Here is a 15,444-nt window from a genome sequence, read left to right on the forward strand (position 1 = left end):
AGTTGGCTATGGAATGAGCCCTTGATTGCTTTTTATTGACAATTAAAGATAGAGTTGGAGTGTGATTAGGAAAAGCCTAACCTACTCTAGCTTGAACAACCTAGTAAGACTTAAAGTTCCTAACATGCCTATGACTTTAAGTTAGCTAAAGAAATAACTAAAGAGAGTTAAGAGTTGGAATGGCAGATCCCATAAGCGAACTCAGCTAAGAATAAATAAAAGATGCAACTTAAATTAACCACATAGAACCGGTTTAATCGAACTAACTCAAAACAACCTAAAAATAAACCAAGTATAAGAAACTACGTCCTAATAAAGGACTATATGCAATCTTACTACCCACGTTTTAGGCCCACGAAAGTGGCCTATTACGTCAAGAACCCAATGGATCATAGGCCCAACATGTATAGAACCCAACCCTAGGCTTATTCCTAATAACACAAGTCCATTTCGATGATGAATCTGCATCAGAGAGAGAGAGAGAGAGACAAAATGGTCTTCATTTAAGCTGCTAACACGAAAAATAATCAGTGTAACCATTTCATTTGGATTTTTTTTCACTTTGCTTTGTCATTTTGTGTTGACCTGAACATTAGCCATCCCTTAAACATGTCATGCTGAGGTTCGGAAGAATTTTCAAAGTCGTGTTTAGGTTGACCCACATGATCCATTAATTTTTGGGCCATGCTAGGGTTTCCATTTTGTGTTATACTCGTGTCCTAGCATGTCCCAAAGCCAACCTACGATGATTCATTGCCACCCCTAAAGCATTTTTTTAAATGAGTGACAGCCCAAAAATTGTACAATCCAGAGAACCCCAAGTATCAAACTCTCTAGCAACATTACAAGCTTGTCTACATAGTGATAGAAATCCACAATATCTTGTAATAGGGATTACTAAATCCTGCAATTTTCAGTTTTTATAATCTTCGAAATTGTCTGAGATAAATATTAAAGAACCACAAGACCACATGGTGTTCACACCAGCCCATATTATTTTTACATGTTCTATAAATGTAGAGATACAAGGAGATGTTACAACAGCAACAACATAAAAAATTCAAACAAGACTAGTCAGAGAAGGTGCAAGAAGGCCCCAAAAAACTGACATCCACCTTACTTCTGTGTAAATTTCCTTTGAGAAAGAAAAATATTACCTGTGAACTTCAGCATGCGTGTCTGCGTCTCTCTGAGTGTAAAGGAAACTGACATGGTTGTTGTGAAGAAAACAAACAGGGACATCATAAGCACACCACATTTCGTCACAAAGTAATCTGCAAGGAGAAAGGATAGCATATTCAGACTAACTCCAATCTAAGCATCTTTACCCATAAATGAGAAAAAAATTTCCACAAAAGTAAATTTGCTTTATCTGTACTTAAGGAACCATAAAACCATTCTCCAAGGCCACGGCAATCAAACATGATTACAGTTCATGAGAATCATGACTGAGACAAATGTTTAAGCATATTATTGCCCAAGAATTACTAAGTTCTGCCAAGTTCCCTGAAATATCTTTGAAAAAAATTTAATTCCATTTTATTTCTGAAAGTGGCTTTCTAGAAGGAGAACACATGCCAGCATAGTTGTCCCCCCCCCCCCAACAAATCCCATATATCTAGTATAGACACATCATAAGTAAATTAACAGTCAATCAAAGAAACCGACAGTTGCATATAAATAAATAAAAAAAATACCAAAATAGCGTAAGGCACCTAGGGGGCTAAGGTGGTTGCCTTACCTACATCCAGTAAGGTGAGGCATCACCTTGACACCCTGAAGGCACCTGGGAGATGCCTTGACAACCATGCATTCCAGTACATATGCATGGAATATATGTAGTCAATGATTTGCCTTCTACCCAAGACGCAACAAGGTTCAAAATTCGATTCAACTAGGGTTTCGACTTTGTGTGTGTGTGTGTGTGGGACCATAGGTTTGCTACTGTAGGTTGTGGCCTACTGTATCCTTTGTTTTATATAACCTATTTAGCACATAATTTTACTAGAAACCATAACATTCGATAAAAGCAATTGAAAAATGTATTAAGAACAAAGAAAAAGCATTTAACAGTACACCAACGTCAAAAAATGTCATCCTAGACAATAAGCACAACTGTTGACACCCCTAAGCCAATGTCAGTACTGTTAAGAGTAAGTACAGCAGGGATATATTTGTAATATCTTTGCTTATTAGGGTCTTAAGTGCCTTATGAGAGCTATTCTCTCCAATCAGTAGTACAAGTTTTGCACTCTATTCTCTTCTTCTTCGTCGTTCAGATTTGGTAGAGTAACAAGGCATTTTCATTGGCCCTCAGGTGGACCATGCCCCCATCCCGGATCACTTGCTCAACAAGTTCGTTGCTCATGAATTTTATGCTTCCTTGTGTGCCATTCCTAAAGAAGATGAAATTGTGGAAGCTATTCACTCTTTCAAGGTGAATGGTGCTCCGGGCCTCGATGGCTTTAGTATGGGATTCTTTTTAGCTTCTTGGGATATCATCAAAATTGACCTTATTGCTGCCATTGAGAGCTTCTTCTTCAACCCTAGTCAGATCAAAGGTATCAATCACACTTTCCTTTGTCTCATCCCGAAAAAGGAAGGTGTGAATGCTATGAATGACTACAGGCCTATTGCTCTTTGCAACCTTCTTTACAAGTTTATTGCCAAGATTCTTGCTAGTAGACTCAAAAGTGTTGTGGATCCTCTGGTCAGTGATAACCAATCGGCCTTCATTCCTAGTAGAAATATTTCGGACAACATTCTTCTTTGCAATGATATTGTCAGAGGATTTGACAGGAAAAACCATGCTCCTTCTATTCTCATGAAGATTGATATCCACAAGGCCTTTGATTCCCTAAGGTGGAAATTTATTGCTCAAGTGATGACTAAGATGGGGTTTCCTTTGGTTTTTGTCAACTGGATTAGCTCTTGCATCTCTTCCCCAATGTTCACAGTCTTGGTTAATGGTAGCCCGGTAGGATACTTTGGAGCTTCTGTGGGTACTCGTCAAGGCTGCCCTCTTTCCCCTTACCTGTTTACTATGGCGATGGAAGTCCTCTCCAAAGAAATCCAGCTTAGTACTGATCAGATGCTCATTTCTCCACTGCCCAAGTGTAAAGCTCTCAAGCATACTCACTGGGCTTTTGCTGACGACTTGATGATTTTCTCTAATGCCTCGATTGCCTCGCTTGAGTCCATTATGCTTTGTCTCTAGCACTTCCATGAGCTTTTAGGTCTCCGGATCAATCCCTCAAAATCCCTGTTATTCTTTGTTGGGGTTTCAGAGATGGACAAAATTGTTTTCCTTGAGAAATCTGGTTTTCTTGAGGGTCTGCTGCCAGTCAAATATTTGGGGCTTCCTTTGATTCCAGCAAGGCTCTCTGCTCACCATTGCACTCCTATGCTTGACCTTATTCAGAAGGGGCTTCAACTTTGGAAGGGCAAGCTTCTCTCATATGCAAGCAGATTGGTTCTTATCAAATCAGTTTTGGAGTCGTCCTACATTTACTGGTCTGGCATTTATGGCCTCCCTCAAACCATTATCAAGTCCTTAGAATCCCTCATGGCTTCTTTTTTTTGGAAGGGTAATGAATCCTCAAGATTCCTCCATCCTGTTAGCTGGGCTGCCGTGTGTCTCCCCAAAAAGGAAGGCGGACTAGGCATTCGAAGAATCAAAGAAGTGAATTCTGCTGGTATCATTAAGCTTATCTGGAAGATTGTCTCAAAGAAGAAAAATATTTGGGTCGACTGGATATACTCGGGTCTCCTTTGCCAGGATTCAATCTGGATTGCCTCAGCCTTGTCGGATGCTTCCTGGGTCTGGCGCAAAATTCTTGCTAACCGCCACTTGGTGCTCCAAGTCATTCACTCCACGATTGGTGATGGTCTCTCTTCTTACTTGTGGTTGGACCACTGGCACCCATTGGGAATTCTCCTCCACTTGGTCACTCCGAGAATCATTTATGCTTCGGAATTCAACAGACTCTCCTTGGTGGCTGACATCATTGATCAAGCTGGCTGTGCTCCCCCCTCCTCCTCTGCCCCCTCTCTCAACCTTATTTGGAATGAGCTCTCATCCATTCCAAGAAGTTTTGTGGCAAGAGGTGACTGTGTTACTCGGTCGTCAAACAACTCATGCTCCTCCTCCAAGGCTGCATGGAATCTCATCCGTTTGAAAGGCCCATTGGTTCCTTAGAGTAATCTTCTTTGGTTCAAGCATCACATTCCTCGTCACTGCTTCACCGCCTGGAGAGTCTTCACCAACTGTCTTCCAACTCAGGCCTTTCTCCGCAGCCGGCAGATCTTAGTCTCCCCTGCTTGCTGCCTTTGTTGGAACAATGCCGAAGACTTGGAACATCTTTTCTTTGAGTGCCCTACTGCTGCTGCCTTTTGGAAAGGAATCTTGTGCAAGTGCTTGCCTGCCCACAGAAGAATTCTCCCTTTCTCTAGAGAATGGATCTGGATTGATATGACTTATGCTGGCTCCTTTATTTGCGATTCGGTCGGAAAGATGGCTTTTTGTGCAACTCTCAACCACATTTGGATAGAGCGCAATATCAGGAAACGGACCTCCAACTCTCGATAGCTCCCCCTTCCTGTTGTTTAGAAACCGCAAGGAACAGACTCATTGTTGATTCTTGGGGTCTCTCCAATGTATCTTTTGTTGATCCAGCCGGCCTTAGCTAAGCCTTGAGCTTGCTGTCTTATTTTTATTTCTCCCCTTTGGGGCCCACTGTAATCTTTCTCTCTCTTTTAGTATTGAACTTCTTTATTCACCCAAAAAAAAAAAATATGCACGAATGAGGATGAAACAAGTTGGAGACGTAGTGGGAGGAAGAAAACAAAGACGTGGCTGAAGATGGAAAGAAAAAGGGAAATAGACAACATGGCTTACTACGGTCAAAGCTCGGACAGTTTGCCTGACTGATTCGAACAAAAAGCTTGGAGTATCTTGATAATCCTCTCTAACCAAACACCAGTAAGTCAGCAACGGAGTTAGGTGGCCGGAAAATATGCAGCGATAGAGCAGACTATGTTTCCTTTCCTAGAAGCTTCTGCAAACATCGCCGCATCATTGCAGGTTGGAAGAGTTGAAGCAGATAAATAACATCAAATAGAATGAAATTGAATGCCCAAAAGCTTTCCCTGGACCCAGATCTTAGAGAAGCAAAAGACCCAGAATCGGTTACCACCAGAAGTTGAGAGATAAAGTCAGAAAGAGAATGATTTCAAAGATACCTAAAGCAGAAGCAGTGAGAGCAGAGAATCTCAAAGTGCAGAAACACAAACACGAGCTTGCAGAGCTTCTGGTACAGAAGGAAAACAGAGGAATTACATGGGTCCTTCACTGGACGAAAGGGCTAGCATATGCTTTTCAGAGGATCATTTGAGTGTTGTTTTGATGCAGATATAGACCTTACGGACAAACAAATTCCTGCTCTGTTTTTGGTGTTCATTGAGGCGCCCTTTCTGGATCCAGACGTTGGAATATCGTTTTGATGTTTGTTCTTCTCCTGAACCAAAGGAGTTCTTTAAAATAATTAACGCAGTTGTGGGAATCTCGCCATGCTTTCCTATTTCCATCCGTAAGGTCTATATTTGGATTACTCAGGTTCAAGAACCCTTATTGAATCAGATTCTCAATAATTTTGAGAATGTAGGCTGAGCTTGTTGAATTTGGATTACTCAGGTTAAAGAACCCTTATTGAATTACGTTCTCAACAATTTGAGAATGTAGGTTGAGCTTTTTGTATTTGGATTACTCAGGTTCAAGAACCCTTATTGAATTAGATACTCAACAATTTTGAGAATGTAGACAGAGCTTGTTGGTTCAACCTGCACGGACCGTTCACCATATTTTGGAAGCAGCATATGTCATCTTCATGGATGGGGTGGGGGTAGGGATGGAGTCGGGATTTCCAGGGTGGTGGGCAATGGACCATCCATCCTGGATAGTTCGCTGCACTCCACCGAAGAAGAAGAAATTCAAGATAAAAAGAATAAAATAAAAAATAAATCACAAGTGATGAGAACTGGTTAATAGGTTAATTAGAGGGGTAATTTGGCACAAAACAGCAGGCGAGAAGAAGAGGTAAGAATTCACTTTTGGGGGGAAATCAGAGGTGGAACTTCTGACACGGGAATTTTGAGTAAATAGAGTGTAAGTTCAAGTGAGTGATAGAAATTTCCCCTTATATTAATGTAAACTTTTTTTTTTATTTAATGGATTCAAAAAATTTTCATATATACATTTAAGGAACTGATTTTTATGCAGTCAGCACGTGGCAGAAATGGCATTGCACGCACCCTCTCTCCCCCCCCCCCCCATATCCGACGGCTGAAGGTATCACGGTGCACGAGCATGGCCATACACCAACACTTTTTCCTACATGTAAATACTAAATAATTTTATTTTGGTTCTTGAATATTTTTTTAATGTCCAGTTGTTCCTAATTTGTCTAATTTTTATAGTGTTGAAAAACTATATAAATTGAACACTCGTAGGGGTCTTAGTAGGTTTCATACTGCACTTGAGAATTGTTAGCACTCAACTAACCATTGAAGATTTGAATAAGACAGATGCAAGCAAAAGTGAGACAACCAGACATTGGTTAAAATTATAATGACTAAAATAAAGAGTAACAGATTACATACAAGATGCAACTTCTGTGGTACTGAACATTGTATGGAGATGAATTAACGGGACAAAAGGAACACATGGAAGAAGAGTATCCAAATGTACAAATGCGTACAAAGTGTCGTCTCAGAATTGACCGCTGCCATGAGAAAGCATTTGAAGGAAACTAAGAGAGAGAGAGAGCCAGAAGTGAAAGCATGCAGCTGAAAAGTTGACACAAAATTTGGAGTAAAATCTGGACTTCAAAGAGTATGAAAGAGAAGAAATGGCAGAAGATGAAGTAGAAGTATAGAACAGTGATGAGGATGATGAAATGACACCAGTGATAAAACAATCACAACATGAAAAGAGGGCTAAAGCGTGGAACAGGGGGGGGGGGAGTTGGGAAGACTTAAATCTGCTCGAGTCCTTGACTATAGTTTCAAGGTTCACATGTCTGGTGGTTCATCCCATCCACAACCAAAGAAGAGCAAGGGTAAGGAGTTGGCTGGGCTGTCATCAAGCATTCACAATATTTAAGATCTAGCAAACAAAGAGTAAGAAGAAGAGCCCAGCTGATATGGCCTTAGAGAGGACAACAAAGAATATAAGAGAGCTTTTAGCTTATCAAGCAGAGGAAAATAACTGGAAGATCAATATCCAGATGGTTCCATGGTGCACTGATTCCAGCTAACAAGGCCCAAAATCCTCACTTCAAGGCCATGGTAAGAGGATACAATGGTGTTGAACTTTAGTGAAACCCTTGTAAGCATATGACCATCATAGGGCCTTACTTAGATGATATTGCGGGAGAAAATTGACAAATATATCGTGAGGTTTAAGGAGAAGTGGCCCCAGTATGAAATGACTATCTCGGGTAATGGGAGTGAATGAGTGATCCCATGAGATTGTCCATCATCAACTTCCTTATCTTTTGTGATGACCAAGCAACCTTCCTCAAGTCAATTAATACATCAAGCAAGATCAAGGATACTACGTACTTGTACAGGCTGATAGATGAGGTTGTGGAAGAGAATGTTGTCTATATTGTCAATAATAATGTGGCCAATTACAAGAAGCCAGACACCTATTTTGGACCCCATGTGCAGCACATTGCATTGAATTAATGTTCAAAGATTTTGGAGAGATGAGCAAGGTACAAAATATGGTTTAGGATGTAAGAAAGACTGAAAATTCCATATAGAACCACAATTGGATGTTGTCCTTGATGAGGAAGTATACAAAGAGATTTGATGAGGTCCATTGCCATGAGGTTTGCAACAAAAATGTTGCATTTGAAAGCCTTCAATCCTCATTCAAGGAAAGATGGTTTACTCCAGATGTTTACCTCTACAGAGTGGTTGTTCAGTTCTTATGCAAGGTTTAAGATAGGAAAATATGTTCAAGATTGCGTCACATCCTTTAAGTTTTGAGATAAGGTGTACCAATGAGGCCATTCTTTAGTCTTCTTAGAGAAGTTGATGGGGATAAAGGGCAGATAATGGGAAAGATGGTGGCCCAAATGCTTATGATGAAGGACAAGATACGGGAGTGGACTCTAAGGGCAACAAGAAACTTTTGAAAATATACAGGAGAAGTGGGACAATACTCTGGTTCAAGACAGAATTAGCACGTCATTTTACCTACAAGTTATGAATTATTTAGGACTTTCCGTTTTCATTTCAATCCTTCTAATATTATTTCCTCACCTTGTGCAGCCTATTCTTTAAATTCAAAATTTCAATATAGCCAATGAATTGTGTAGGACCTGACATTGTAGGAAGCCCTTCGCAATGTGATAAATAGGATGGAACTGGATACCACTAATGTAGACGAGTCACAAGTGATAACCAGTCCACAAGGGGATCGCAAACTTCGGGTCCAGCAACAGTAAATACTTCGTTCAGTTCTCAGATTTGTACAAAATTTCAGAACAATAAAATAAAAAACAAGAAATCGAAAAAGGGAAGAAGAAGAAGAAGAAGAAGAAGATAGGGTAGTCTCCCTCAAACTTGAGTCTCTCATTAATGGCATCTCACCATACTCACTCACAAAGCAAAGCACAAAGCTATGTATTTTTTTTCTCAATCTCATTAACTCAAATTCGTGTACAAGGCAGTAAGCCCCTTACAAACTTATATAGAAGACACAAAAAAAAGACTTACACACTAAAAAGGAAAGGTCTAACCCAATCCTTAACTGATAGGGTAACATAAACTGACTAGGAAATCAAAATAATGACCTACATAACCCAAACCAAGGCTTATTTCCAATAAAATAAGCCCTTTAGTTGACTTATCTGCATCAATTCTCCCCTGCTAGAAAGAAAGAAAAAAAAATGATCCACGAGTTTGGTATAGATGTTGAATCAGACTTGCATGACCATCCTTCATTGGGAAGTAGAATTCAGCAACTGTTGACTCCATCTGTCGTCCCTCCATGGCTCGGATACCAAATAATGTAGACCAGTCACAAGTGATAACCAGTCCATAAGAGGATTGCAAACTTCAGGTCCAGTAGAAAAAATACTTTGATCGGTTCTCAAATTTGCAGGAAATTTCAGAACAATAAAATAAAAAACAAGAAATTGAAGAAGGGAAGAAGAAGAAGATAGGGTAGTCTATCTCATACACCCACGGCCTCTCACCAGTGGCATTTCACCATACTCTCTTACAGAGCAAAGCACAAAGCTACGGTTTTTTTTTTTTCCTCAATCTCATTAACTCAAATTTGGGTACAAGGTTGTAATCCCTTATAAACTTATATAGAAGACTCGAAAACAGACTTAAACACTAAAAAGGAAAGGCCTAATCCAATCCTTAACTGATAAGGTAACATAAACTGACCAATAAACCAAATAATGAAAGAAACTGAAAGAAACTGACTCAAAACAAGACTCTAACTAAACTAATGAAGTAAATCCCGTTTTCTTACTTTCTACCCATATTTTGGTCCCATTCAAGTGGTTAATTACAAAGAAAACCCATGGGATCAAAGACCCAATACCTACATAACCCAACCCAAGGCTTATTTCCAATAAAATAAGCCCTTTAGGTGATTTATCTGCATCAAACACCAATACCTTGGTAAGTATGTTAGGTACATAGACTTAGGATTCTGTATTCATTCTTTCCTTATACAGCTGACTGAGGGTTAAACCATGGGGGTAGTGCTCCCAAATTGAGGACTGCAATTAGGATCTTATCGCGAACAACATTATCAAGTGGTTGTGAAGAATTGGAGCACATTTGGTTTGATACATATTACGCCCCACAACACCCTCAGTCATGCAAAACTGGTATACATCCACCACAATATGAAGATGAAGATGAAGTGCTTGCAATTGGAAAAGAAAAAAGGGGAGGACAAAGATGTCAACTTGATCGATATTGACCACATCATTGATGAAGAAGATCCATTTAAGGGTGGAGTGAAGATACATATAATGCCATCTCCATGCTTCTCAGCAAAGATGGCACCCCTCTCTCCTCTGTCCATAACATTAATACAGAAGCCATCTCTTCCTTTTCCTCCCCCTTCTGCCCCCCTTCTGCCCCTCCCCTCTCCCCCTGGTTTAATCAATAAATTTGTCCCCTATCTCTCTTCGACTCCTTGCAGTCTATCCCACCGAGGATGAAATCCTTAAAGCGGTCCTCTCTCATAAGTCTAATCAGGCCCCTGGCCCAGATAGATTTAGTATGGGGTTCTTCCGGGCTAGTTGGGACATTATCAAAGATGATCTCATCAAAGCCATCCACAGTTTCTTCTTCAATCCCAGTCAGCTCTCACGGATCAATCAGACCTTTCTCTGTCTTATCCCCAAAAAATGGGGGCCTTGTTCTTGTCTGATTTCAGACTCATCTCTCTTTGCAATATCCTCTATAAATTCATCGCCAAAATTTTTGCTAATCGTCTTAAGCAGGTTGTTCCTTCCTCAGTCCGCCCTAACCGATCAACCTTCATTTTTGGGAGAAGCATAGCGGATAACATTCTCCTTTGCTCGGAAATTGTCCGGGGCTTCGATCGCAAATCTCATTCCCCTGCGGTCCTTATGAAAATTGACATCCATAAAGCCTTTGATTCCATTAGATGGGATTTCATTTGCGATGTCATGACTCATATGTCCTTCCCCCTGTCTTTATGCGTTGGATCCACTCCTGCATCTCCTCCCCCTTCTTTTCGGTCATCATTAACGATTCCCCTGCTGGGTTCTTCCCCTCCAAACTGGGAATTTGTCAAGGGTGCCCCCTCTGCCCCTTTCTCTTCTCCCTTGCTCTTGAGATCCTCTCTAGGAGCATTCAGCCTAAAACTGACCAGCTCCTCATCTCCCCCATTCCTAAATGTAAGGGTCTCAACCTCTCCAACCTTACCTTTGCGGACGACCTTATGATCTTCTCCAAGGCTGACCCCTCTTCCATCACTTCCATTATGTCCTCCCTTCAACTCTTTGAGAGTCTTTCCAATCTTGGGATCAATCTTTTGAAGTCCAACAACTTCCTCTCAGGCGTTTTAGATTCCGATAAGGAATATCTCCTTCGCCTGACGGGATTCTCCCTCAGTTCCCTCCCAGTCAAATATCTTGGCCTTCCTCTTAGGCTGACTGGTCACCATTGCACCCCAATGCTCGATCTCATCCACAAACGACTCCAACTATGGAAGGGTAAACTCCTCTCCTTCGCTGGTAGGGTTGTGTTGATTAGATCGGTCCTCCAATCTTCCTACATTTATTGGTGTGGCATCTATGGGCTCCTCAAATCCGCAATTAAAGCAATGGAATCCCTCTTCTGTGTTTTCTTTGGAAAGGTAAAGAATGCTCCAAATTCATCCACCCGGTTAGTTGGGCCTCCATCTGTCTACCCAAATCTGAAGGAGGTCTAGGTATTCACAAGATCCGAAATTATAACATTGTGGGCATCCTCAAGCTAATTTGGAAAATTTCCTTCAAACATGACTCCATCTGGGTCAATTGGGTCTACTCTTACCTTCTCAAAAAGGACTCCCTCTGGACTGTCCCTCTTTCCGTGGATACCTCTTGAGTCTGGCGCAAAATCCTCCTACGAGGTCGCTGATGGATCCTCCACTTCCCTCTGGCTTGACCCCTGGCACCCTTCAGGTGTCCTCTTTAATTCTTTAGGATCCCGCTCTGTCTACTCCTCGCACATCCCCAAGCATACCTCTCTTTCCTCTTTTATCTCTGACGGTTTGTGGTCCCCTTCCTCCCCCTTTCCCCCGTGTCTTACCCAGGTCTAGGCTGCACCCCCCTCCCTTCCTCTACCTCCCTCTCGGACAAGATCATCTAGACCCCCTCCCCCAATGGTCTCTTTAGTTCTAGATCCGCTTGAGACTTTGTAGGGACTCATGCTCCCACTGTCCCTTGGCACAAAGTTGTTTGGTTCAAAGGTCACATCCCCCACCCACAACTTCAATGTTTGGAGATCCCTTAACAACTGTCTTCCCACCCCAGCCTTTCTCCTTCACCGGCACATTCATGTCTCCCCTTTCTGTATCCTTTGTTGGGACGGTATTGAGGACGTCAACCATCTCTTTTTCTCTTGCCCTCTCACCTCCATTATTTGAAAAAAAAAAAAAACCCTTCTTTTCATCTGGCCCCGCAGTAGGAGATTTTTCCCCTTCGCCCGGAAGTGGCTTTGGTTGGATATGACTTTTTCAGGAAACTCTATCTGTGATTCCGCTGGTAAACTTGTGCTTGGGACCTTCATTCGCATATTTGGATGGAGAGAAATCTTCGAAGATGGACCTCCAATTCTCGATCTTTCGACAAGATTTGGAAAGCCATCTTCTTTGATGTCAGTTCCAAGCTTCACTTGCTTCGCCATGGCTCTCTTTTGGACACTCCCAGGAACAGGCATATAGTTACTTCCTGGGGTTTAGATGTTTCTTTTTTTCAGTCTCCTAGCCCGCCCCTTTAGGGCCTATAAGGCTGGAGTCTTTGTATAGCTTCCCCCCCCCCTCTTTTCCCTGTGTATTCTGCCCCCCCCTTCTCTCTTTCCCCTTTGGGGTTTTGGTAATATATTCTTATTCACCCCCCCCCCCCCAAAAAAAAAAAAAGATATATAAATGTGCTGGTAACAGATCAAAACACTGATGCAAATATCAAAACACAAGTTCCAACCAGTCCACAAGTGACCCACATCATTTGAGAACTTACAAATTAGCAGTAGCACAAATACAACTTTAGATGGGGCACAAAAAGATACATTTGATAGTCCAAAAAGATGACATTATGAGTGGAGACACAAAAAGATTGACTAGACAAACCTCCAAATCTTGTAGAACTCCCTGTTGGTTCATGTGCATAACTTAGATCATAGAACTCCTTGGTTTGATAATTATAAAGATAACCTGCATGGAAGTTTGAAAATTAGGTTTAGGAACAGAAGTACAATAATTCCCATATATTTTGAAGTATCAAAATTTTCATGACCTCTAGTCATACACATAACATGATAACAATTACAAAACACTTCCAGAAATGAGAGCATACTATGGTACCTGGGGTACATGAAATGGAAAATAAAAGAAAGAAAACTAGATTGAGATGGTCTAGTCAAATGCAATGAAGGCAACTAATGTTGCAGGCAAGGTGAGCTTCAATGCAGGTCCAAGGGTCTAGAAAGGGAAAGCACTGCAGAAAAGGACATGCACTGACACTGTGACAATTAAAAAGGACTTGAAGGAGCAAACGTTAACAGAGAAAATGGAATTGCAAAATAGGTCTTCCTTTGCACATAATCAGTGGGGAGCATGGGCATCCCCATATCCCATACTTTGTATCTTTTCTTCTTTTGACATATATGCTTCTGAGCTTCTCTTTAAAGCCTCTATCCTTTATATTTGTATTTACTGAATCAGTTATTAGAGACTAAAGCCCAAGATTGAAAACCCAATAAACTGATGGATTTGATTAGTTATTAAAGGAGCAGTAGACAATTTGATCATCTTTATTATTTTATTCAGTGTTTAAGGCTACTTCTGTCCACGGGCTACGCTAAGTATATACATACATAACTAGGAAGTAGGAAGGGATTCCTGCGCCATCCAATTATTTGCCTCATGGAAGCTCAGCTGAACCCAAATTTTGTGGACACGTAAATCCCAATGTCCCCTGCTCACATATCAAATTTCAACCTAGACAGAGTTTGCCAAGTGGCAAAAAAGAGCTTTGAAAAATCAAGATTATAGGAGAGCATACCATAGTGGTCAGAGTACCAGTAGGGGTGCATGGACATAACGCGGATGCATGCCAATACATGAGGGGCTATTTGATTGAATTAGACTGAAATTTGACATGAGGCTAATCCAGACCTTGTCCTCTACATCCAATGGTCAGAATAGCCACATCACTTGTCCACATGGCACAGTGACAGTGGACAGCACAGGAACCCCTTCCTAATCAGGTAACGCAAGGTTCATTTTGCCAGATATAGAAAGAAAAGTGGTTTTTCTACAATCGCTTGCTTTAACGTCTTGGTTGAGTACCTTACTGGAAAAAAACTGCCTGGAACTGAGTACCGAAACAGATTTCTTGTTTTAAAGTTATCCATATATTAGAGTTTCAGAGCCTAAAACCCCAGGTCGCATTCTAAAGCTTCAGGATGGATTTCCCTACAGTTTCTTCTGCCAAGTTGCTTGTGTTTCATAAAATCTACAATATTCCAAGTGCTATTGTTTTTTTTTTTTTTTCTCTACAGTTAGATTAGCTAATTTGGTCTTGTTTTGTGGTGTTTTTTGAAGCCCTTCTGCAAACTGACCAAATATATCAACAATCCACAACATTTCTGTTCATGTATCATGCGAGAAATTCCAAAATGCCACATGTAAAATCATTCAGATATGGAATCAATTATTACCTTGGCCAGGAGAATTCAGTAAACTATTCATCAGTATTGTGTCATATCCAACAAAGCTGTTAATGAGAAGTTGCTGCCACCTGGAAACGAGAAAATGCACCAGAAATGTGTCAATATCACTGGAAAATTTGTAGAATTACTTCCACATACACGTTGACAAACATAAAAGAGATGGAATTTGCATTACGGTCCGACAAGCATTCACCTAGTTCACATGGCCATGAATCCTAAACAACTTCCCTTAATTATTTTGAACTGAAAGTTAACCAGATCGATGGGTGTCGGATCCTCTATCAAATAGACCCTCCAACGTTTACTGATACAACTAGTCAACTAGTAATCGTTGTGTATAAAGCAACATACCACCCCTACTCCGCTCAATACAAAGATTATATTTTTCCAATGAATAAGCCATTTGACTTTAGTAAAACAAATGAAAAAGTCAAAATGATCATATAATAAAAAAGGACCCTACTTTGTTCCGAGGTTTCGACACTGGGTTGCGACCCTGGGCCCCCCTTGGTTGAAACCCAGGGTCAAACTTGGGTTTCAACCATGGGTTTCGATCCTGAATTTCATTTCGTTTCGCCCAGGCCCAAAACCGAGACAACTTGGAGATTTCGGTCAATATCAACCGAAACCTAGAACTATTGTCGAAGCAATGCAAACTTTGGGTTGTATCGAATTCTACAGGCAGTGTTGTAAACATTTAGAAATTCTGAATTGATGGTCAAGGATACACTAAATTTCCATCATCTTGGATCATAGATTCAGTGCCCATAGTCCTACAATGGGGCCCTTGATTAGATGATTCCAATCATAATCAAGAATTTGTGATACTGAGCATTGCACAATTTAGGATCATGACTAGAGCATTTAAGTTGACAACCATGGGTGCCACAACTAAGGAATCATAGCAGGAACACAAGAATAATTCAATGGTTAACCGGATCT

The 15,444-nt window shown here is 40.9% G+C and overlaps 1 protein-coding gene across 2 annotated transcripts in view; it reads right to left on the reverse strand.

Moving 5' to 3' along the window:
- The window catches only part of LOC122640832 (membralin-like protein At1g60995), a 60,872-nt gene that overhangs the window by 12,095 nt on the left and 33,333 nt on the right, over nucleotides 1–15,444 (reverse strand). For both annotated transcript variants that reach the window (XM_043834079.1, XM_043834080.1), the window contains exons 7-9: nucleotides 14,491–14,570; nucleotides 12,899–12,982; nucleotides 1,158–1,274 (exon numbers count right to left, since the gene is read on the reverse strand). In XM_043834079.1, coding sequence (XP_043690014.1) covers nucleotides 1,158–1,274; nucleotides 12,899–12,982; nucleotides 14,491–14,570 — 281 coding nt within the window. The remainder of the gene's footprint in view (nucleotides 1–1,157; nucleotides 1,275–12,898; nucleotides 12,983–14,490; nucleotides 14,571–15,444) is intronic.

Source organism: Telopea speciosissima, chromosome 9 (assembly GCF_018873765.1).
Source record: "Telopea speciosissima isolate NSW1024214 ecotype Mountain lineage chromosome 9, Tspe_v1, whole genome shotgun sequence".
NCBI classification, from domain to species: Eukaryota; Viridiplantae; Streptophyta; class Magnoliopsida; order Proteales; family Proteaceae; genus Telopea; species Telopea speciosissima.